Source organism: Plecotus auritus (assembly GCF_963455305.1).
Source record: "Plecotus auritus genome assembly, chromosome: 3".
In the NCBI taxonomy this organism is placed as follows: domain Eukaryota; kingdom Metazoa; phylum Chordata; class Mammalia; order Chiroptera; family Vespertilionidae; genus Plecotus; species Plecotus auritus.
Window position 1 is genome coordinate 107752624 of NC_137772.1, and position 26374 is coordinate 107778997.

Sequence of the window (26374 nt, forward strand, 5' to 3'; positions counted from 1 at the left end):
AAATAAATAAAAAAATATGTTTTAAAAAAGTACAAATTAAAAATAAAATTATAAAATTCAAGTTAGGAAGTTAAGATGGCGACCGGCAGGAAGGTAGGGAGGGAGAGAGTGTGAGAGAGTGAGGGAGCGATAGAGGAGTGTGTGGACATGTGTCATGTGTGTGTAAGTGAGAGCTAGGGACAGTTAGATTCTCCAGGTCTTCCAAGGGGCTGCCAAACCAGGTGGTCTTAGACGGTGGAGCCCCGCTCCCACCGCGGACACTCCAGTGCGGCCAGTACGGGCACAGAGACCACGCCATCTTGAGAAACAGAGCTGCTAGAGACTAGGAGCCTGGCCTCAGCACCACCCAGTCTGGTCTCAGACACAAACCAGGACCCTGCAGCCACTGGGGACAGAGACCTGCGACCACAGCTGCAAACCACAGACAACAAGAATCCAGACATCCCGGCCGCAGATTTCTGTGAGTCACAGAGCCTATCCCCCTCCCCGCAGGCTCGCGGGCAGCACCATAGTAGCTGATAGACCCGCCCCTCACAAGGGCCACAGCGCCTCTACAGGAATTTGAGCCTGGGAGTGCATGGACTCTGAGAATCTGTTCCCTGCAATGCAATTGGGCGACCAAACCCAAAGCCCATGCAGGGTGGCAGTGCCACCTGACTTCTGTTTTCCGTAGTGCAGGAGTGGACCTCCTGCCAATACAGTGCTACTGTGCAACCCAGTCCCCCAAGCTGACTGGGACCCCGATTCTCCAGGCAGGAGGCAGCACTGAGCACCAGTGACTTGACTCTGTTTCTTATCGCATGCGCCTGGGATCCCTGACTCCCAGTGCATTCACACTAAGAGCCAGTGACTTCCAATTCTTGGTGCATGCGCACACAGGGACCCTGATTCTTAGCGAGAGGCCGCACGAAGCAACAGAGACTCTGATACTTGATTTTTGGTGCCAGCACAGGGGAACTCTGACTCCTGGAATGTGCTAGGGGACTCTTGATTTTCGGTATACGCCAGCGGGGTCTCATAGCGCGGTGCAGGCAGGGTTCCTGATTCTAGGTGCACACACGAGGCCACACTGAGCGCTGGTAACACTGATCCTGGACAGGCCTGGTTCCCACCAACCCACGGCAGCCACACATCTTAGTGTCAGAACTCTTTTTTTTTTTTTTTTTTAAATATATTTTATTGATTTTTTACAGAGAGGAAGAGAGAGGGATAGAAAGTTAGAAACATCGATGAGAGAGAGACATCGATCAGCTGCCTCCTGCACGCCCCCTACTGGGGATGTGCCCGCAACCCAGGTACATGCCCTTGACCGGAATCGAACCTGGGACCCTGCAGTCCGCAGGCCGACGCTCTATCCACTGAGCCAAACCGTTTCGGCAGTGTCAGAGCTCTTGAGTGACACTCGGGTGGTGCAAAGCTCCCACTGCACATGGCACAGGCCCATGCAACTTGATGTTTGAACCTTCTGGTGATAGTCAGAATGAGGAGATGACACAATCCCCAGAGAGAAGAAAATGAGTTGCCAAGAAAGGAAATTAGTGAAAATGAAGCATGCAACATGACATAAAAAGAATTCAGAGTAATGGTCATACAACCAGATGGATGAGAAAATCAACAACTTATGCAAGAATCAGGAAGAAATCAAAAGTGATATAGCTACAATCAAAAACACCATGGAAGGTTTCAACAGTAAACTAGAAGAAGCAGAGGACCGAATCAGTGAATTAGAAGATAAGGTAGAGAAACAAGCTCAATCTGAACAGCAACTAGAGAAAAAAATTAAAAAGCAGGAGGAGAGCCTAAGGGAGCTTTGGGACAACACGAAATGAAGTAACATACGTATAACAGGGCTGCCAGAAGGACAGGAAGAGCAGCAAGGATTAGAAAATCTATTTGAAGAAATAATGACAGAAAACTTCGTGAATATGGGGAAGAAAAAAGTTACACAAGTACAGAAAGTCCCAAGCAAGATGAATCCCAAAAGACCCACACCAAGCCACATCATAATTACAATCGCAAATGTTAACAACAAAGAGAGAATCTTAAAGGCCGCAAGAGAGACAGAGTTAACTACAAAGGATCCCCCATCAGATTATCAAATGATTTCTCATCAGAAACACATCAAGCTAAAAGGGAATGGAAGGAGGTATACAAAGTGATGCAAAGCAAAGGACTGAATCCAAGAATACTCTACCAAAATTAAAGGGGAAATCAGGAGCTTCGCAGACAAAAAAAGGCTAAGGGAGTTTATCACTACCAAGCCAGCAATGCAAGAAATGCTAAAGGGAATGCTGTAAAAAGAAGAAAGAAAAAGGTAAGAAGAAACACAGGCACAAAAATAGAAATGACTACAAACAAGTACCTTTCAATAATAACTTTAAGCATAAACGGACTAAATGCTCCAATCAAAAGACATCAAGTGGTTGAATGGATAAAAAAACCCGACCCATATATATGCTGTCTACAAGAGACTCACCTCAGAACAAGGGACTCACACAGACTGAAAGTAAAGGGATGGAAAAATATCTTTCAGGCAATCAGAAATGAAAAAAAAGCTGGGGTAGCAATACTTATATTTGACAAAATAGACCTCAAAGTAAAGGCCATAACAAGAGATAAGGAAGGCCAGCACTACATCAGAAAGATCATACACCATGACCAAGTAGGATTTATCCCAGGGACGCAAGGATGGTACAATATCCATAAGTCAATAAACGTGATACATCACATAAACAAATTGAGAGATAAAAATCACATAGTCATATCAATTGACACAGAAAAAGCATTTGACAAAATCCAACACCCTTTCTTGATAAAAACTCTCAGCAAGGTGGGAACAGAAGGATCATACCTCAACATAATAAAAGCCATATATGACAAACACAGAGCCAACACCATACTCAATGGACAAAAACTAAAACCATTTCCCCTAAGAACAGGAACAAGACAGGGATGCCCACTCTCACCACTCCTGTTAGACATAGTTCTGCAAGTACTTGCCATTGTGATCAGACAAGAAGAAGAAATAAAAGGCATCCAAATTGGAAAAGAAAAAGTAAAACAGTCCTTATTGGCAGATGACATGATACTGTACATAGAAAACCCTAAAGACTCCATCAAAAAATTATTAGACTTAATAAATGAATTCGGCAATGTAGCAGCATACAAAATTAACGCCAAGAAATCTACGGCATTTCTATACACCAATAATGAACTTACAGAAAGAGAGACTAAAAAAGCAATCCCATTTACCATCGCACCAAAAAAATTAAGATACATAGGAATAAACTTAACTAAGGAGGTAAAAGACCTATACGTGGAAAACTACAGGACACTGAAAAAAGAGATAGAGGAAGACATAAACAGATGGAAGAAAATACCGTGTTCATGGATTGGTAGAATCAACATCATCAAAAAGTCCATACTACCCAAAGCAATCTATAGATTTAATGCAACCCCCCATTAAAATACCAATGGCATATTTCACAGACCTAGAACAAACTGTCCAAAACTTCATCTGGAATAAAAAAAGACTCCAAATAGCTGCAGCAATCCTGAGAAAGAAGAACAAAGTAGGTGGGATCTCAATACCAGATATCAAGCTGTATTACAAAGCCACTGTTCTCAAAACAGCCTGGTGTTGGCACAAGAACAGACATATAGATCAATGGAATAGAATAGAGAACCCAGAAATCGACCCAAACCACTATGCCCAATTAATATTCGACAAAGGAGGCATGAATGTACACAATGGAGTCAAGACAGTCTCTTCAATAAACGGTGTTGGGAAAATTGGACAGATACATGCAAAAAAATGAAACTAGACCACCAACTTACACCATACACAAAAATAAACTCAAAATGGATAAAGGACTTAAATATAAGACAGGAAACCATAAAAATACTAGAGGAATCCACAGGTAGCAAAATCTCGGACATATGCCGAAGCAATTTCTTCACTGATACTGCTCCTAGGGCAATGGAAACTAAAGAGAAAACAAACAAATGGGACTACATCAAAATAAAAAACTTTTGCACAGCAAAGGAAACCATCAACAAAACAACAAGAAAGCCCACTGCATGGGAGAACATACTTGCCAATGTTATCACTGATATGGGTTTAATCTCCAACATTTACAGGGAACTCATACAACTTAACAAAAGGAAGATAAACAACCCAATCAAAAAATGGACAAAGGACCTAAATAGATACTTTTTGAAAGAAGACAGAGGAAGGCCAAGAGACGTATGAAAACATGTTCGAAGTCACTAATTATCCGAGAGATGCAAATCAAAACAACAATGCGGTACCATCTTACACCTGTCAGAATGGCTATCATCAGCAAATCAACAAACGTCAAGTGTTGGCGAGGATGCAGAGAAAACGGAACCCTCGTGCACTGCTGGTGGGAATGCAGACTGGTGCAGCCACTGTGGAGAACAGTATGGAGTTTCCTCAAAAAACTAAAAATGGAACTCCCATTTGACCCCATGATCCCACTTCTAGGAATATATCCCAAGAAACCAGAAACACCAATCAGAAAGGATATATGCACCACTATGTTCATAGCAGCACAATTCACCATAGCTAAGATTTGGAAACAGCCTAAGTGCCCATCAGCAGATGAGTGAATTAAAAAACTGTGGTACATCTACACAATGGAATACTATGCTGCTGTAAAAAACAAGGAATTCTTACCATTTGCAACAGCATGCATGGAACTGGAGAGCATTATGCTAAGTGAAATAAGCCAGTCAGAGAAAGATAAATATCACATGATCTCACTCATTTATGGAATATAATGAACAACATAAACTGATGAACAAAAACAGATCCAGAGACAGAGAAGCATAGATCAAACTGTCAAACCTCAGAGGGAAGGTAGGGGAGGGTGGGGGTAAAGGGGAGAGACCAACCAAAGGACTTGTATGCATGCATATAAGACTAAGCAATGGACACAGACAACAGGGGGGTGAGGGCATGGGTGGGAGGGGTTTGGGGGGTAATGGGGGCATGACGTCACATATGTAATACCTTAATCAATAAAAAATTAAAATAAAATAAAATAAAATTCAACTTACTTGTATCTGACAGTTTGTACCGTTTCTGCTGAAACATTGTTAACAATGCATTTAGCAGCACATTCCAATCCCTGCCAGACAGTTGAAAATCCTGCAAATATATTTAAAAGTAAGTAAAAGTAGCCCATAGCAAATAGACCTTCCTAGTTTAAATTTCTGGCCTTTATGTTACCTTGAACACTACTTGCTGCTACAACCATAGCACCATCCAGGGGAGACTTCCCATTTCTGTCTTTTTTAAGAGATTCTGGAACAAGTTTGCTTCCATGCTTCTTGACATGTGGAGCTAGTTCCTTCCCAACACAATTTGCTACAGTGCAAACTCCATCAACTATATAATCATAAAAATAATAAAAAAAAACTTTTGAAAAAATGTATTCTTCCCTTATTTTACCACTCTTATTTAACAAAGTTCTTACACAAGCATCTAAAGTTGTTTACTGCATGTTACCATTTTTGTTTAAGGATAAGAACCAAGACTGGCTATTTTTTAAACAAAGTTTATTGTTTGGTTTAAGGATGTATCTGCAGAGCCTACTGATGTTTTGAATCCTGCTTCAAATATATGTTCTTTTTGGCAATTTGCTTAAAAGAGAAGGACCTGCCCTAGCTGGTTTGGCTCAGTGGATAGAGTGTTGGCCTGCAGACTGAAGGGTCCCAGGTTCAATTCCAAGGTACATGTCCGGGTTGCAGGCTTGATTCCCAGTGGGGGACGTGCAGGAGGCAGCCAATCAATGATTCTCTCTCATCATTGAAGTTTCTATCTCTGTCTCCCTCTCCCTGCCTCTCTGAAATCAATAAAAATATATTAAATAAAATAAAAAAGAGAGAGAAAGAAGGATCTACCTTTTCTATCTGATTGCTACAATACAAGATGGTAATTCCACCTTTCATGTTTTCCAGCTAAGGGTATTTGTATTTTCTCTCCATATCCACAAATATTCACTGAAATAGAAGTAAAGTATTTAAATCTACATAAAAGTAAACAAACCAAAATCTGATTCAAAAGAAAACTAGATAACAAAAAGATAATCTTACAAAATTTAAAGATAATCTCTAAGAAGCTATCTAACCATCTTAAAATACTAAATTTTAGAACTATCAAAGAAGAAAAGGTAGAAGCATATTTCTTGGGAAGGCTGACACCAGAATCACTAAATCAGCTTTTTCAAATAATATATCCCTTTCTCTTGACCCTCAACTACCATGCAGTGAACAGTCCTTAAAAGAATGTGTCATATTTGCCTAGCCAGTGTGGCTCAGTGGTTGAGCATCAACCTATCAACCAGGAGGTCATGGTTTGATTCCTGGTCAGGGCACATGCCTGGGTTTCAGGCTCAATCCCCAGTGGGGGTTGTGCAGGAGGCAGCTGATCAATGCTTGATGTTTCTATCTCTCTCTCTCCCTTCCTCCCTGAATCAATAAAATATATATATATATATATATATATATATATATATATATATACACACATATATATATAAAATAGAAAATAAAATCAATAAAAAATATTCTTTAAAAAATGTGTCATATTCAAGGATAGTAAACACATATTTAGGACCATTCCTTTTCAAAGATACAGATGCTCTCTTCTCCAACTTGAGCAAAACAACCCTTTAACCAGTGTTTCTCAAACTTTTTATATGCAAGTAAAAATCACCTAGGGAGCTCATAAAATGCAGATTCTGAATCAGTATGTCAATTTCAGAAATATTTTTAAGGCTCTGATAGGCTGATGTTGCTGGTCTACAGATTCTACTATGAATTGAAAGATGAAACTGCTTTGTTCTAATTCTTTACTCTTAAAGATAAACTAAATTGAGCATTCAGATTAACCTGAATTAAGAGATTATTTGTCATTTAACTGAAAAGAAGTAAAGCCATCTAAAATCATCTTACCTAGGAACTGACTGACTTTCGCTGCTCCTCCGGTAGCCTGCTTTGCTATATGAAGTCCCCTGGTCACAGCTGGACTAACTTCCACTGGTTTTTCTTCTGGTTGAATCCGTTCTCGGAGTTTAGAAGCACCTTTCTGGATTGCTTTGCCAGTAAATTCAGCACCTTTGACTAAACCCCAACTTACCCAGGAAGCACCTTTTAAAAGATAATTTTAAAATGCATAATATTATAGGGTGATTATACCTTTAAACCCTTTAATAACTAACTAATCAGCAGGAAAAAATCCAGGGAGTTCAAATATCAGATTCCAAACATGCCATAAACTTTCAAGCCAACTTTTTGCATTTATAGTTTTCTGTCTGGAATATACATGTTTTCTAAGTAAATTCATCTTTAATAGTTATATCACTCAATAAGAGTTCTGTACCACACTTTGCTGCCACTACAGCTTATAGGTGTATCTGCATACCACAATATACTATTGTTAGGGACTAATTTGGGTAGTGGTGCCATTAAAATAGTATTTGGCTAGAAGACTCAGGTATCCTTGTTCTTTTTGCCTTAGTCCAAGCACCATGTTCTCCCCATGGAGTCCTTTAAGGTAATAGACACAAAGAATGCTAACTGGAAACCAAGGAATCTATATGTCAAACACAAAGCAGAACTCTTGCTTGCTTGCTTTAGTCTAAAGGCATAAGACAGGGGGCCCTGTTCCTCCCTCAATCTTAAACCCAAACCTCTGAGTCTCAGCACTTTTTACCTTGCATCATAAACCTAAATGACAAAGACATGAGATCACCAAAGGAATGCATGAGAAAAAAAAACCTAGAGGGAAGAAAATTGAGAGGCCTAGTTGGTGTAACCAATTCTCATGGGAGTAGGCTCTAGTCCTTTACTTTGCTTGGGCTTCTTAAGCATGAATGAGAGACTGTCAGGAGGGAAAGCAGGATGGCAGAGATTTCTCTAGTGAATAGGCCCCCAAGGGGGAATGTGGGGGAAAAAGTGGGAAGGAAATGGGAGAAGCAAGAAAAAATACACAAGGAGAAAGGTTCCTCCTAAGAGAGGAAGGAAAGTGTTAACCTGCCCTGGAGAGAGCTTATAATTTTAACTATATCCTTTTTGACAATACCCTGAATCTAGTTTTTAAAATTGGACATATAAGATACTTATGTTCTGCCTATGTCTGTGGCATGATTTTTACTACTTCAGCCTATGAGTGAGCAAGTATCCAGTGATCATGTGAAAACTATAACTATATTAAAATGCTAGCAACAAAAAGTGCCAAGTATAACTGATTAGAAAAACTGATGTATTTCTCTTCCTGTTTCAGTAAACATGTCTACTTTCAGTTCTAACCCTGCCACCAGTGTCCTACCCTTGGGAGAGGATCAGATCTCAAACTCAGGTAAACAGGTTCCATCCATGAGTTCCCATAACAATAAAGGGATTGAAGATGTCCAGTAAAATATATACCATGTTTCCCCGAAAATAAGACCTACTTACAGGTTTCCTTCTGAGTGAAATATAAGGCATCCCCCGAAAATAAGGCCCCAGGCTCTGTCTCAGAATGAAAATTAATTTACCGTAAACTGGTCGCTAGGGCCGCCCCGACTGGCGTCTAGCAACCAGTGACGTTACACGGAGTCCTGACGTCACTGCTGTGTGGAGGCGGAGCGGAGGTCAGAGTGAGCGGTGAGCACGGGGCGGGAGAGAGGAGGAGACTTTAGCAGATGCGTGTAGAAGAACAGGAGGATTAGAGCGGACGGGACGAAGGTGGTGAGTGCTGGTCTGTCTCTGGTGACACTACCTGATGCTTGCGGCCGCCTTCATGATGACTGAAGGTTCTCAGTCAGTGGCAGACCCTGCTCCAGCCCAGATCCAGGCCCCAGCAAGCTCAGTGACAGTCCCCAGGCAGGCCCCAGGGGGTAAATGTCTGATAAAGGGGTAGGGGGGATGTCTGGTGAAGGTGTTCAGTAGCACGAGGTAGGGGGAGGGGGATCACTTAAAATGACACAGGAGGATCAGAGGGGGGCAATCAAAATGACACAGGAGGATCAAAAGGGGTTACTAAAATGGTGATCCCCCCTCTGATTCTCCTGTGCCATTTTGATTCCCCTCTCTGATCCCCCCTGTGTCATTATGAGTGATCCCCCTCCCCCCACCTTGATACCCCAATTCCTTTTTTTTTTACCCCTAGAAATGAGCGCAAAAAGAAAAAGCTACTCCGTGGAGTACAAGAAAGGAATCATGGAACACTCTTGGGGCCAAAATCTTACTGCTTTCTGCAAAGAGATGTTGAGTACCCGATTGGTCCGAAAATGGCGAGCAGAGTATGGTAACCTCATTGAACAAGTGGACAAGGGAAATGCTAAAAAGCGCAAGTGTGGATCAGGTCGGCAACCATTATTTTCCGAGCTGGAAGACCTGATCTGTGAATGGGTTGTTGACAGGAGAGCAAAGGCTTTGGTTGTGAATAGGGCTCAGATTCAAGAATTTGCCCTTGCAGTGGCACCACAGTTTGACATAGCCCCCGAAGACTTCAAAGCATCACAACACTGGCTGGATAATTTCCTTCAGCGAAGTGAACTGTCTTTAAGAAGATCTACAACATTGTTTAGGTTGGAAGATACTCAAGTTATTAAGCGAGCACTTGCATTCAAGTCCTTTATTGATGATGCTGACTTCTCTAAATACAATCTTTCCAACATGATTGCTATGGATGAAACTGCAGTGTTTATGGGCCAATCATCTCAAACAACAATTGAACAGCAGGGTGCCTCCTTAGCGTACATTCCCTCCACCGCTTATGAAAGTGCACGTGTTTCCTGTATTTTGGCAATTCGTCTGGATGGCACTAAAATCCCACCTTTAATCATTTCTAAGGGCAAGAAGGAAAAGACTGAACGTGTTTTGGGCATTTTTATTCTTGAAACTGAAAAAGCCTGGGCCACACAAGCAGTTATAAGGAAGTGGGTCAATTTAATGCTGCTGCTTGTTATGTGAGGGAGCCAAAGAGGTCTGCTAGTCTGGGATGCAGCCAGCACTCACTGCGCTAAAGACATGAAGACATTTCCTCACGAAAGAAAAATAGATCAGATAATGATTCCCGCAGGAATGACGGCCTATCTCCAGACTCTTGATATTGCAATAAACAAGTCATTCAAAGACAATTTGCGCATGGAAATTAATGACTACATTGAAAATAGAATGGAGAGAAATCAGCGTGGAAACTTTGTGAAACCTAAACTGCAAGAAGTTGTGACTTGGGTGAAGAATTCATGGGAGAAAATCACTGACAGTTGCATTGCAAATGCACTGCGAGCAGGCTACCTTGACAAGAAGTACTCATTTAAAGACAGTGCTATTGCTAAACATGAGAGATTTGGTCCACTGATTCTGAAAGAAATGGAGTCACAAGAAATTCACCAGGAAATTCAGGAATTGGATTGTTATGATGATGTTCCAGAAGATGATGACATGATTGTCATTGAATAAATGAGTAAATTCTTGATACTGTAGGATTCACAGTTTGTCTGGTTTGTGTTGACAACTACCGTACTACTGTACCGTATACAGGTAATAAATTTCCTTTATTTTCATTTAACAATAAATGTGTACAGTATTCTTCTTCATGGAAAAATAAGACATCCCCTGAAAATAAGACCTAGCATGTCTTTGGGGGCAAAAATTAATATAAGACACTGTCTTATTTTCGGGGAAACACGGTATATATATATATACACACACACACACACACACACACACACACATATGTGTGTGTGTGTGTGTGTGTTTCTAGAGTTAAGTTGTAGGTTGAAAAGTTTTAAGACGTAAAAACCAGCTGAGCTTGAAAGAGGAAGAGTGAGATACCATAAAATAAGTGACAATGAAACAAAGGAGAGCTCAAGTAGACTATACAACTACAATGCAACTCTATAAAAAACAAGGGAAGAAGTCCATTAATGAATGAGACAAATAAATTGAATTGAGATAAATGAAAAGTCATGGGACTAATGAGAAATACTAGATGAAAATTATAAACAAGCCATCACCATGGAAAAGCATAATAGATGTGATAAATACATTCAAACTGTAGACACTGCAATAGAAGGTAAGGAATATAGCATTCATTAGTAGCCATTAAGAGCTTTTAGATGGCATGTATAATGCTAGATATAGATTTATTCTATCCAAGTTTGCATCCTATGCACCCAGTTAATGCTGAGATATAGCAGGCCATGAATATTTGCTGAATAAATGAGAGGTTGGCAGATGACTTAAAATGATGTAACTCAAATCAGTCTATTATCACCAATCCTCTACCTCCTCCCAAATTAGCTTACTAGACTCTACTCCATCTAAAATGTTTCACAGCTGCCTTTTAAAAATGTAAGTCTAGACTTCTCAAGCCAATATTCTACACAGGTAAATTTTAAGCAGTTATTTAATTTTTTTTCACCTTTTACATTTTTAAAGCAAGACTATAAATTTTACTAATTTTACTTATCCTTTGACAAGTGAACAGGAATCAATCTTAGGCTATGATGAATGAGCTCAATTTGGATACTTAGTTACTCCTCTTTGTACAGAATCTGCATGAGTCAGGTAGAAATAGTCTCTTGACAAACCAGATAATTTTCCCTAGAGTAAATCTTCAGTCTTTTCTGCACCTTTCTTTGTCACTTGTGCCTTAAGTATTTGGTGAGCTAATGGCATTTCATCCACTTATTAAAAAGCACATAAGGAGACATATACTCTGATTGGCATTTAAATGGTTTTAATGTCACCAGCTGTTGGGGGTATTCCTAGATCTCTAGCCCTAAGGGTATAATATGAAAAGAATAGTATAGTATAGCCTGAAGACACTGAGAGTTCTTCTGAAAGCTCTAGAGAGATCTCTCCCCAGGATTAGATGGTTCTAAAGATGTTTCACTTCCTTGAGTAGAACTAGCCTGTAGAATCTGTGTGGTACCTGGGAGGCCTAAGACTTTGTGGTATGTGATATTTTCTAAAGATGTCCAAAAACAGTGTCTCTTATTCCACATTTTCTTTCAACATAATCTTGACATTCTTTCCCATTAAGAAGTGGGATCTATGTCACATCCCCTTGAATCTAGACAGGTTTGTTATTTGCTTGTAATGAGTGACGTTGGAAATTTCCAAGAAAATGTCAGAAAGGGCAATGCAGCTTCTGCCTTCTTGCTGGACCATTTATGCTTGAAACTCTGAGCTACCACAGAGAAGCCAGACTAGCTTAAGGCCTTCATGCTGAAGTCAAGCTGCATGGAGAAGCTATGTGTAGGCACTATGTTTGGCAGTCCTAGATTTTGAGTTCTCCCAAACTGGATGCCAGATGTGTGAGTGAAGGAGCTTCAGGTGATGTCAGCCCCCCAGTTATTGAGTTACTAGTCAGCCCGACTCTTCCTAGCTGAGGCCCTAACATCATGAAGCAGATATAAGCCATACTTGCTGTGACCTTTTGGAATACCTGGTCCACAGAATTCCTAAGCATAAACAAATGTTTGTCATTTCATGAGATTAGGTGTGGGATGATTTGTTATACAGTGATAGTAAATGGACAATCTTATAGCAGTATAAACTCAAAAAACTTAAGAAAATGACCTTTGAATTTAATTATCTACCTAAGTGTGGATTCAGGCACACATGAATACTGACCTAGTAACAGCTTAGCAGCCTGTAAAGGTAAGAGACAAGGTAGTAAGAGTAAAGGTTTTTCTTTACAACTTCTTTGAAAATCTCTTTCAAGGGTCAATTTTAACTGTTACAATTATATTTTTAAAAATTGGCTTTATTTTTTCTTCTTGACTCAAGCAGCATTTTGAAATTGGGCAAAACAATTTGTTAGCTCCCAACTAATGGTTATTTTTCACTTATTTTAGCTTGGTGGTTTTTCATGTTGGTGATTTCCTACACCTTTATTAGTTTAATGAATTTTTACTACAAGATGGAAAAGACTATCGATAGTCTTTTAAATTACTGGTGAAGATCCCATTATTGAGTCATAAATTTGGCTTACTGAATAGTGACTGGCAATGTTTTTTAAAACTAAAATAGGTGGTCTAAATCTGAGAGCTAATACAGTTGAAAAGCTCAAATGTTAACTAATTAAAGAAAGATATATGTCAGCAATGACCATTCTGGTTTTAAAATAATTGGTCTGAAGCCCATTGTAACCACAATTAAATAGTAGGGACTACTTCCCAAACGGCTTGGCGGTAATCCTTAGATCTTCTCATGCTTGCACATCTGTGTGGTTAGGGAGTGACACTTTGCTTCCAAAGACAGATGAATATCTTACCATTTTTTGGTTGTGGAGAGGAAAGAAGGGGGAAAAAATATAAAAGGATTAAGAGGAAATTTCAAAGGGAAATGGAAAATAACCAATTTTATGTTCAAAACTATTTGAGAGTTTGGCGATTCCTGAAGCTTTTCACTATCAATTTTCCCAAGAATAAAAGAGAATAGACGAAAAAGAACTTACACCTATATGTCAATATGTTCCTTCAATTTTTGTTATAACTGTTTACAAATTTATCATTTAGAACCAAAATATAAAACATTATCTTCCTAAATACTCTCTTATGGATCCCAAAGGTTTCACATTAAAGGGGAAAAAGTTACCATTACTGTAATACCTGACAAAATGTTTTGAGCCACTTTCTCACTCCATTCAGGTAATTCCTTTGCTTTTTCTTCTGCAACTGGCTCATAGGGTACCATGTGACTCAGATTGACTTCTTCACTTGAAGTACCTTTACCCTAAATAGTAAACATGTTTCAAATGTAAAACAGGTAAAGTACTAAGAGGGAAAAATTATAAGCCTTATTTAATAAAATATTAAACCAACAAATATTAGATATAATTAATGAAATACCTCCAGTCAAACTAGTTACCAGTACATTTTATAATATAAAGTGCAATACCATAGCTGCCATGAAGTTGAAAACTTTCTGGTCTTATATATAATCCCAGTGGTAAGTAAGATTTAAAAACCAACGTACCTCCAATACAGCATTTATCGAATCATATTTAAAATGATATTTTTCTTTTCTTGACTAACTATGAGTTCCTTCATTCTGCTATCAACCCTTAGATATTAGTATGTACATGGTACTCAGTAAGGTTAGAAGATTTCTGTTAAATGACTCAATCAGTGAGGAAGGATGTATCCAAATAAAGTTATTTTGACAGAAATCAAGTAAAAGCAAGTGAAAATATATAAACACAAAACAACCTACCATTCCATTTGAATAAAAATGGGAACACAGAAATACCTATACTTTGATAATTCAACAGTTATTATGAGAGCTAGAGCCAACACTCAAAATCTCAAAGCTAAATTTATTCATTCTACGAACTTAGAAGCAGGCTAACTCAGACCTTATAACTTGAAAATCAAACTTCTCAACAGAAATACAAAGAGAACTTCACTTAAAATAAAAACTTCTACACAGGCAAAAAGCCACTCATAAGTAAAAACTCCCAACTGCTTCCCACATCAGCAATATGCCCACACTTATTTCTGAGGCCAGGTTGTACATTAGAGAGAAGGTACAACCTAGCTTTCTATACAATCTATGTACCTTCATCTAATAATCACACTAGACAGAAATGATCTCTTTGCTGACTTGTCCTCCCCACTAAATGGTCAATTACTTGAGATGAGAAATTTAAACTTTTCCCACTACGCTCAACATTCTAGCACTTAATATTTACTAACTCTAATCCTGATGTACCACTTATAGCATACTAGAGGCCCAATGCACCAATTCATGCACCATGGGGTCCCTCAGCCTAGTCTGCGGAATCAAGTGGAAACCGGCTCTCCGATATCCCCCAAGGGGTCCCGGATTGCGAGAGGGCACAGGTCAGGCAGAGGGACCCCACCAGTGCACAATCGGGGCCAGGGAGGGAGGCGGGAGGTTGGCCAGCCAGGCAGGGACTGGGGGAGGGCTCTAGGGCATGTCCAGCCTGTCTTGCTCAGTCATGATCGGCTGGACCCCAGCACAAGCTAACCTACCGGTTGGAGCATCTGCCCCCTGGTGGTCAGTGCACGTCATAGCGAGCGGTTGAACGGCCTTAACTTATCATTAGCATATTATGCTTTGATTGGATGAATGAATGACCAGACACTTAGCATATTAGACTTTTATTATATAGGATCATATACTCAGAATCTAAGAAATGAAAGAAGAAACCATTAAATAACTACAAAATATGTTAAATAACCCATCCTCTGTCTTGTTGACCATCCATGAATAAATAAGGAACTGAATAAAAAATGGCAGTCTAAGAAAAAGCATACCTAGCCCCAAGATCTTGGTGTATATAAGAAGGTGGAAAACAACACAAAACAAAAAAGTATGTGCATCATTAAGGTAAACATCAAAACCTTTCATAGTTGCAAAAAATATATATATATATCCCTCAAAACATAGAATATCTTTTAAAGCACTTTAAGTAACAAACACTTGGAAAAAGAAATATTAAAGCTGCTAATAATGTTTACTAGTAATCACTTTGTAACTCTACAAGTTGTTTTTTTTTTTAGTAAATGGGGATAAGATCTTATAAATAATTGAAACTGGTTAAAGGTACCTTCGATTAGAACACATACACAGACCTCACTGCTCTTTTACTTAATTTACTTACCTTTTTACCCCGTTTTCCTTTATGACGTACATCCTTACTACTTTGGTCCAATGAAGGATCCAACTGTCCCACATCAGAGCCACTGGCTTCCTTTAGTTGGTCAGAGGGGCATCTTGCTTGGCCAGGGATTTGGAATTCATTTTCTCCTTCAGCCCGGTTCCAGTTTGCCTAGGAAGTAAAGGACTAAGGTTAGCTCAAATCCTACTTTTTCCAGATGACTTTTCTCTAAGATATGGTAAATCATGGTCTAAAAATACACCTGGTCAGATGTCAGTGTTCGACAGTCTTATTTTAAATACAACTATTTTTGTTTGTCTTTCCCCTATACTTCAGTTTTATCTCATCACCAAACCTCAAACCTTTGAGTTTGTTAGTTCACAGTATATGACCTAAGTCAAATTTCAAAAGACAAAGAATAAAAAATTTACAGCAATTTGTCGGTATAAGCTACCATAAAGTCAGATGCAACTACATGTGAATTTAATTATATAATAACTAATATGTTTTAGGAAACATATATAAGACTAAATAAGTTTAAAGGCAATTAACAAAACTCATGTCCAGTTTAAATGAGTTGTTAGAAAGCTGATTGCTGATTTTTTAAAAAAGGGTTTTTTTTGCACTAAAGGTATTCTGCTAGCATACACTTTGCTGAATACCTAAAGAATGAAAAAGACAGGTCAAAATTATTGCTGGTAGCTAACTTCTATTTACAGTTGGAGTTATGGGACAACAGAGAAAACAACAAACCACATGCAACCAAAAAATAAAACTCAACAGAGATAAATATATAACCTAAAAGTCAGTTTAATTTCTTTTCTAAAGCCCCAGTAATATAGAGCCTATGAATGTAGGGGTGAAGAGAAAAACAGCTCCATCACTGGTCTGGAGTACTAAATAATGTCACTTCATTCTGCTAGTAAACAATAAAGCTAAGACACTCATATACATTTCACTATTTCCTGCCTTTGTAAACACCTCTCAATGAGCACACAGTCTATCCACACTTCTATGGGGATCATGTTTTGTTAACATAGATTAAATGTTTAGCATTGACTATGCTAAAGTATATGTTGATCACCAGGTCATTTACATTTACACAACTTAATGCTGAGATGACTCTCTACCCTTTTACTTAGCAGGTGAACTGCTCCCATTATCTTTGATCTTTTAAATATAGGTATGGATTCAAAGTGTATTCTACTTCCTGAGAAGACAGGAACAAATCTTTCAAAACTTAAATATAAGTGAACTACAGTTGATCTTTGAACAACACAGGTTTCAATTGATGGGTTGAATTATGTGCATTTTCTTCAATAAATACTGTAAATGAACTTCTGGCCAAGATGGTGGAGTAGGTAAACACTGTGTTCATCTCCACTGTGTTCATCTCCACTCTTGCCCACAACAAAATCACAACTAAATTGCCCTGGTCAGCATGCTCAGTGGTTAGAGCGTCGGCCCATGCACCAAGGGCCTCGGGTTCGGTTCCTAGTCAAGGGCACATACCTGGGTTGCAGGTTCGATCCCCAGCCCCAGTCAGGGCCCATGTGGGAGGCAACCAATCAATGTGACTCTCTCACATCGATGTCGCTCTCTCCCCCTCTCTCACACTCTCTCTTTGTCAGTCTCCCCTCTCTCCCACTCTCTCTGAAAATCAATGGGGAAAAAATCTTCAGGTGAGGATTTAAAAAATAAAGTTACAACTAAATTATAGAACAGCAACCTTGAGAACCACCCGAAGACTAGCTGAACAAAACGCCTATAACTAAGGATATAAAAAAGACATGTCGAGACTGGCAGGAGGGATACAGATTCAAAATGGCCTGGTCGCACACCCACATGTGGGGTTTGAGAATCAGGAGGAGTATCTCAGGTGTGGAGGCTACCCCTGAGAAGCAAGAGGTTCCCACAACAGCTGGCTGTGAAAATCAGTGAAGATTAGACCCAGGCATGTTTTTAAACAGCCTGGGTACAGACTCACTTACAAACATTTGCCCTAAGCTCCAACAAAGGGGCAGCAGCTTGAAAAACACCAGGAACATACAGGGAAGAATTGAATTGTCTGGCTTCAGAACAAGGGCTACAGGGGCAGCTTTCTCCCAGACAGAAGTGCTGGCATTGTTACCACTGTTCCTTAGTTTAGCCCTCCCCCACACAGTGGATACCATATCTAAGTCTCTAATAAGCCGAATAAGACCTTTCTTCCTCATGCTTCTCTGAGATCCTGCCCCACCCAAATCTTGCATCTCTTGAAGCTCTTTCAGCAATTGCTCCTCACAAGCGGCTAGCCTCTGCCTGTACTGCAGACTTCCCTAAAATCTCTCAAAGGTCCATAAGCCCCAAATAAGTAGCAGATGGCCTCAGTGTGCCCTGTACCTCTTGCTAAGTGGCCCCAAGCCTGGCCACTGGTGGCAGCTAGCCTGGGTTGCAGCATAGCCTTTCCTAGGCCCCTCCCAAGCCCAGCACAGGCAGCTACCAACAACAGATAACTGTGTACCTCCTACCAGGTAGCCCTGGACTGAGCACAAGCAGCAGCTGACTTTGGAAATTACCAGAGTTCCCCCGAAAAGGCCCCAGAACCAACACATCTGGTGGTTGGCCTCAAAACAAACCAGAGCAATACCCAATTAGCATTACAAACAATACACCTATAGACTGAACTCTGCAGGCACCAGAGATCAGATACAGCAAATTCTGCTCTGTAGGATTACATTCCTGCACAAAATCTGGTCAACTGTAGTCATGGCCAGTCCTCACAACCAGTCAGCCTCAGGGTCAATCCGACCCACTGATGTGTTAATGGCAATCAAGGCTCAACTACAACAGGAGAGTACACAACCCACAAAAGTGACAACCCCATTGGAGCACCTGGCTCAAGTAAACAGAGAGGCTGTGCAACTGGGACCCAGAGGACACCTACTACAAAAGGTGACTCTACAAGACTGGGTGACCTAGCAGATATACCTAACTTACAGAAACAAACACAAGAAGGCAGCCAAAATGAGGAGACAAACAAAATGTCTCAAATGACAGAAAAGGACAAAACTCTAGAAAAAGAGCTAAACAAAATGGAGAGGAGATAGGAACCAAGATGGTGGAACAGGTAAATGCCTGTACTCGCCACCTCCCACAACCACATCAAAATGACAACTAAAATACAGAACCACCACCATTCAGAACTGCCTGAAAACTGGCTGAATGGAAGTCCTACAACTAGAGAAGTAAAGAAGAAAGCACATTGAGACTGGTAGGAGGGTTGGAGGTACAGGATGAGCTGGTCCAGCACCCATGTGTGAGGTTTTTTTAACTGGAAGGGAGATCGTCTCTGTGGAGGCCACCCTTGAGGAGCAAGGGGTCCCAGCCCCACACCAGACCCCCAGCCCAGGGTTCCAGAGCTGGGAAGACAAGTCCAGGCTGTAAAAATCAGTGGGAATTATGGCTGGAGGACACAGAGGCTGCCAGAGACCCATGTGTCCCTCTGAAAGGGCTGGCACATGAACTCACACAGACTTGAACCCTCTGAGCCAAGAGGCATTGGGGGACCCAGACACATACAGGGAGGAACTGGATTGTCTGGCATCAGGGCAAAAACTTGGGGGTGGTTTTCTCCTAGACGGGGGTGCTCACAGGGGTCATTGTTCCTGGGCTGGGATCTCTCCTATAGCACTGCTGACTGGCAGCCATATATGAGTCTCCATCAGCCCGAAGCATACTGGTTGCTCCACCCTGGTGATTCCCTGAGACCCTGGCCCATCCAATTTGCAGCCCCACCCAAGCTGTTTGCAGTAACTTTTCCATATGAATGGACTGTCCTGGCTCAGGCTTTAGACTTTGCTAAAATCTCTCAAACAAGCCACAGCTGGTGTGAGCATGACTCAACCCTATCAATAAAAAGCCCAAGAACCAACACTAGTACCAGTGTGCCTTGCTTCACAGGTGGGCCTCAATGATAGCCATCTGCAGATCCCTCAAAGTCAGTGGCTGACTTTGTACCTCCCTGGAGGTCCTAGAGCCCATTAACCTGGTGGACAGCTTCAAACCATACCAGATTACACTTTACACATCCACAAGTGACACACTCAAGGGGCAGACTCAATGAGCACCAAAGCTCTACTGAAGCAAGTCCCGCTCCATAGGGGTGTTTCCTGCACAGCAGCTCTACCACTGCAGTTGCAGCTGGTCCTTATAGCCAATTGGCTTGGAGGTCAATTCCTCCCAATGACACCAACAGCAATCACAGCTCAACTACAAGACTGTGCACACAGCCCACACAGGGGTGCACCTAGAGTACCCAACTCACGTGACTGGGGAGACTGAGCCACTGGGCCCTAGAGGACACATACTACACAAGGTCACCTTACCAACTCCAGGAGACATAGCAGCTCTACCTAATACACAGAAACAGAGGGAAGTAGCCAAAATTCAAAGACAAAGAAACATGTCACAAATGAAAGAAACGAAAAAAGCAAACTACTGGATACAGAGTTCAAAACTACAGTTATAAAGTTATTCAAGGATCTTCATTAGTGCTTCAAGGGACTTAGTGAGACTTTCAGGTATGTTAATGAGAATGTCAAAAACATGAAAAAGGACAAGTCAGAAATTAAGCATACACTAATTGAAATAAAGAATAATTTACAGGGATTCAACAGTAGAGTAGAGCAGTGGTCACTAACCTTTCGAACATCACAGACCACCAGTGGCCTGTGGACCACCAGTTGGCAACCACTGGAGTAGAGGATTCCAAGAATCAAATTAACAATTTGAAATATGAGGAAGCAAAAAATACCCAATCAGAAGAGAAAAGAAATCCAAAAATATAAAGATAGTGTAAGGAACCTCTGGGACAATTTTTAAGAATACTAACACCGTGGTAGGGGTGCCAGAAGGAGAAGAGAGAGAACAAATATTGAAAACCTATTTGAAGAAATGATGACAGAAAACTTCCCCTACCTGGGGAAAGAAAGAGACACACAAATCCAGGAAGCACAGAGAGTCCCAAACAAGAGGAACCCAAAGAGGACCACACAAAGACAGATCATAATTAAAATGCCACAGATTAAAGACAAAGAGAGAATCTTAAAAGCAGCAAAAGAAAAGCAGTTAGTTACCTACAAGGGAGCGCCCATATAACTGTCAGGTGATTTTTCAACAGAAACTTTGCAGGCTAGAAGGGAGTGGCAGAAGTATTGAAAGTGATGAATAGCAAGGACCTACAACCAAGATCACTCTACCCAGCAAAGCTATCATTTAGAATTGAAGGCCAGATAAAGAGCTTCACAGATAAGAAAAAGCTAAAGGTGTTCATCACCACCAAAGAGAGGAGGAGGAGGAGAAGGAGGAGGAGGAGAAAGGAGGGAGGGAGGGAGGGAGGAGGAAAGAGGAAGAAGAAGAAGGGAGGAAGGAGGAAAGAGGGAGGAGGAAGAAGGAAGAAGAATATGAACAATAAAATGGCAATAAATACATATCTATCAACAACTGAATCTAAAAATCCAAATAAGTGAACAAGAAATCTAATGAACAAAATAAACCGGTGAATAAAATAGAATCAGAGACATGGAAACATGGAATAGACTGAGGAATCTTAGAGGGAAGAGGGGTTGGGGGAGCCGGAAGAGATTAACCAAAGATGAATTAAGAGAAGAACTGATGATCTTAGTAAGAACCTCAACAAGACAGGAAACAGAAATCATAAAAAAGAACCAACCAGTCAGAAATGAAGAATGTATTAGATGGAATCAACAGTTAGATTAGCTGAAGCAGAGAAACCAAATCAGTGATTTGGATGACAAGGTAATAAAAAACACTTAATCAGAACAGCAAATAGAAAAAAATAAATCCAAAATAATGAGGATAGTTTAAGGGACCTCTGGGACAATATCAAGCATAACAGCATTTGCATCATATAGGGAATGGAAGAAGAAGAGAAATAGCAAGGGAAAAAGAACCTATTTGAAGAAATAATGACAGAACACTTCCCTAACTTGGTGAAGGAAACAGACATACAAGCCCAAAAAGCACAGAGAATCCCATATAAGATGAACCCAAAGAGGCCAACACCAAGACACAACATAATTAAAATGGCATAAAGACAGAGAATCCTAAAAGCAAGAGGAGAAAAGCCATACAAAGGAGCTCCTATAAGTCACTATCAGCTGATTCTCAATAGACATTCTGCAGGCTGGAGGGATTGGCATAAAATATTCAAAGTGATGAAAAGCAAGGACCTACAACCGAGACTCCTCTACTCAGCAAGGCTATCATTTAGAATCAAAAGAGAGATAAAGAGTTTCCCAGACAAGAAAAAGCTGAAGAAGTTTATCACCGCCAAACCAGTATTATAAGAAATGTTAAAAAGTCTTCTTTAAGAAGAAAAAATTTAGCCCTAGCTGGTTTGGCTCAGTGGATAGAGCATCAGCCTGCAGACTGAAGGGTCCTGGATTTGATTCCAGTCAAGGGCACATGCCCGGGTTGCAGGCTCAATCCCCAGTGGGGGGTGTGCAAAAGGCAGCCAATCAATGATTCTCTCTCATCACTGATGTTTCTATCTTTCTCTCCCTCTCCCTTACTCTCTGAAAATCAATAAAAATATATTTTAAAACAGAAAAAAATTAAAATATGAGTAAGAAGATATCACAAAGAAAAAAATTCTTATTGACAAAGGCAAACACATTATAAAAGCAGTGGATCAACTAAATTAAAGGCAAATGTAGGAAGATCATATGTAATTATAACAGTAAATTAAGGGACATATACAAGCACATAGACACAAAAGACATAAAAAATAGTGACGAAAACATAAACATGGAGGAACTGAATAAAAATGATAGTGATTTTAAAATGTGTTTGAATTTAAGTGACCTTCAACTTAAAATAGACTGCTATAAACATAGCTTGGTATATATGAAGGACATGGTAACCACAAACCAAAAATCTACAAGAGATATACAAGAAATAAAGAGAAAAAATCCAAGCATAACACTATAAAAAATCATCAACATACAAGAGAATAAGAAAGGAATAGAGAAGAACTACAAAAACAATCAAATGGAAATAACTACATACCTACCAATAATTACTGTAATATAAATGGATTACATGCTCCAATCAAAAGATGAATGGATAGTGAAGAAGTGGTTCATATATACAATGGAATATTATCCTATCTAATAAAGAGGGAATATGCTAATTGACCATCACTCCATCACAAAGATGGCTGCACCCACAGCTGAGGCCAAGTTCCCTTAAGGAGCCTTAACAAGCAATCAGCAGGGACCTGAGGCTACGCCCTCCCCCGCCCCCATGGGGCTTGACAGAGGACCTCAGGCCACGCCCCCCACCCAGCAGGGTTTCACAGGGTACCTCAGGCTGTGCCCCCTGCCCTGGCATCAGGCTGGGGGAACTCAGGCTGCAACCCCCGCCCCAGCGCCAGGCCAGGGGACCTGAGGCCCCACCGCTGCCCAGCAGGGCTTGACAGGGGACCTCAAGGTGCACTTCCCATCCTGGTGCTGGGCTAAGGGACCTCAGGCTGCTCCCCTGCCCCAGCACCAGGCCAGGGGACCTCAGGTCGTGCTTCCCACCAGGTGGGGCTTGACAGGGGACCTCAGGCCGCACCCCCCACCCCAGCACCAGGCCGGGGGACCTCAGGCCGCACCCCCCGCCCCAGCACCGGGCCAGGGGACCTGAGGCTGCTCCCCCCTGCCTGGCGGGGCTTGACAAGGGACCTCAGGCCACGCCCCCCACCCAGCGGGGCTTGACCAGGGACCTGAACCTGCACCCCCCTGCCAGTGGGGCTTGACGGGGGACCTGAGGCTGCGCCCCCACACCTGGCAGGGCTTGATGGGGGGACCTCAGGCCATGCTCCCCACCCAACGGGGCTTGACAGGGCATCTCAGACCATGTCCTCCACCTAGCGGGGCTTGATGGGGGACCTCAAGGCATGCCCCCTGCCCTGTCCTGGCGCAGGGCCAAGGGACCTGAGGCTATGCCCCCTGCCCAGTGGGGCTTGACAAGGGTGGGACTGGCTGGGTCTGGATTCTAGCCCAATGGGGGGGTGGCCGGGTCTGGGTCTCACACAATTTTGAGGCGCATGTGGGTGGGTGGGGACTTGACTCTGGGTCCCTCTTTTAATGTGCACGAATTTCGTGCACCGGGCCACTAGTTGTAACATAAAAATGAAATCTTACCATTTGTGACAACATGCATGTAGAGGTTATTATGCTAAGTGAAGTAAGACAAACTGATAAAGACAAATACCATATCATTTCACTTACATGGGGGAATCTAAAAAAACAAAATAATCGAACAAACAAAAACAGAAACAATTTGGAAAACAATCATTTTTTCCCTGATATTTATAAAGGATTTCAGAATTACAGAGGGCAACCACTCAGCCAGTGGTTTGTATTTTTTGGTCAAACCTCACTTAAGGTTGTATTTTTTGGTGTCTTTTTTTTCTTTGTTAATCCTCACCCAAGGTTATTTTTCCATTGATTTTTAGAGAGAGTGGGAAGGAGGGAGAGAGACAGAAAGAGAAACATTGATGTGAGAGAGACATATATTGGTTGCCTCCTGCACGTGCCCCAACTGGGGCTGGGGATTGAGCCTGCAACCGAGGTAAATGCCCTTGACCAGAATCAAATCCACAACCCTTCAGTCTGCAGGCCAACACTCTAACCAATGAGCCTAACCAGGTAGGGCCAGCCAATGATTTTGATAGGAGGGAGGTAGGCTGTCATCACTGAAGGTCTGCTCATTCTTTGTCAGGCAACCTTCTGTGACCCCACACCTGGGTTGATGCCCTCTGAATTCTCATTACCCAGATGCATAACTTTATCTTGCACTTAGTAGATTGTTTTGGGATTGTCATTTCACACACATGCACCTTTGGCTGAATTGCAAGCATCTTAAGCAATAGGTATGACCCCAAGCTGATTGAGTTCTACATCCTAGGTACCCAGCACAGGGCCCACAACATAGTGGACAATTAATACATGTTTGATAAATGAATGAATGGATAATAGATATAGACTCTAAAATCTTGATTAATCGCTGCAACACAGCAGGATGTAAAATTCAGTGTGTGGCTTCATGTCACCTTGTGATCTGAGATGCAAGCCAAGCCAAGTGAATTGTAAGATCATGGTTTGCCTTTATAAATAGCCTCTCAGCCAACCTCACATAGAGTAGGTCTCACAGCAATCTTTTAGCATGAGTTCATACACCATCAATGAACCAATGGGTCACCTTCAAGTCTTTGTTTGAACATTACCTTCTCCATGAGGCCCCCTCTGATCACCCTATTTACAGTTGCACCTGCCCCACCTACACCAGAACTCCTCTGTTCCTGTTACCCTACTCTCCATTTTTTTCCATAGCTCTTTAACTCATTCTAATGTATTATAACTAACTAGAGGCCTGGTGCACGAAATTCATGCATGGGGGGGGGGTAGGGTGTCCCTCTCCAATCTGGGACCCCTCAGAGGATGTCCAACTGCCAGTTTAGGGGACCGGGCCTAAACCGGCAGTCAGACATCTCTCTCACAATCCGGGACCGCTGGCTCCTAACCACTCGCCTGCCTGCCTGCCTGATTGCCCCTAACCGCTTCTGTCTGCCAGCCTGATTGCCCCCTAACCGGTCCCCTGCTGGCCTGATTGATGCCTAACTGCTCCCCTGACAACCTGATCACCCACAACTGCCCTCCCCTGCCAGCCTGATTGCCCACAACTGCCCTCCCTGCCAGCCTGATTGCCCCCAACTGCCCTCCCCTGCTGGCCTGATTGCCCAAAACTGTCCTCCCCTTCTGGCCTGATCACCCACAACTGCCATCCCCTGCCAGCCTGATTGCCCCCAACTGCCCTCCCCTGCCGGCCTGATCTCCCACAACTCCCCTCCCCTGCTGTGACCCGCCTCCTCTGCGCCACGCAGAGCTGCGGGATCCCCAGGCCTCACTGCGCGGAGCGGCCGCTGAGCCCCACCTCCGCTATGCGCATGGCCATCTTGTGACGGCCATCTTGTGATGGCATGAGGGCGTGACGCCACCTAGGCTATTATTAGTATAGATTTGCTTGTGTGTTCACAAATACAAGTTTGGAATTTACTGTAAATAGTGACTAAGATTGTGAACTCTAGAGTAAAATTGCCTACGCTATGTTAAAGTAGATTTTTATCCTGAAGACAACCATACAAGTTACCTGGAGCCGAAGGTCAGACATTTGTCTTAACAGATCTTCAAAGAGTTCTCTATCATCTTCTGGTAATTCAGAAGACAAGACGACCCCCACAAAGCATCCTGACGCTTGTAACATTGTATCAGGAAACATGTAGGCTCCTACAGTACACTTAAGAACTGGAGATCTATCCGGAACTAGAGGGTACAACCAGTCACAAACCTGAAAGGATAAGTTAAAAAGAAAAAAAATCAATGAACAGAACTAGGGTTTCACCAAGGTTTTAAAATTGTTTTACCAGAAAACAAACATTTCAAAGTTTGAAATGCATCTTTATAGAACCATCAGCATCAACAAGTCCCCAATAAAAATTAGCCATTTATTAGTCTGATCTTCTGGCAAACTATTCACAAGAACTATATTAAAAATGTTACTGCTCCACTCTTTATACAATCTTAAAACTGGTGGCTTTAAATAGCCCATTGTTAACCAATCATGAGTCTAACTTTAAATAAATAATGGTCAAAGTAAATTAATGTTTTCTTT

The 26374-nt window shown here is 41.6% G+C and overlaps 1 protein-coding gene across 5 annotated transcripts in view; it reads right to left on the reverse strand.

Moving 5' to 3' along the window:
* The window catches only part of SPART (spartin), a 71090-nt gene that overhangs the window by 14196 nt on the left and 30520 nt on the right, over window positions 1-26374 (reverse strand). For 3 of the 5 annotated variants that reach the window (XM_080662344.1, XM_080662343.1, XM_080662345.1), the window contains 6 exons: window positions 25853-26050; window positions 15656-15823; window positions 13638-13761; window positions 6982-7176; window positions 5255-5413; window positions 5083-5173 (listed from right to left, as the gene is read on the reverse strand). In XM_080662344.1, the coding sequence (XP_080518470.1) occupies window positions 5083-5173; window positions 5255-5413; window positions 6982-7176; window positions 13638-13761; window positions 15656-15823; window positions 25853-26050 (935 nt within the window). The remainder of the gene's footprint in view (window positions 1-5082; window positions 5174-5254; window positions 5414-6981; window positions 7177-13637; window positions 13762-15655; window positions 15824-25852; window positions 26051-26374) is intronic. The other 2 variants (XM_080662347.1, XM_080662346.1) reach the window with 1 other exon arrangement.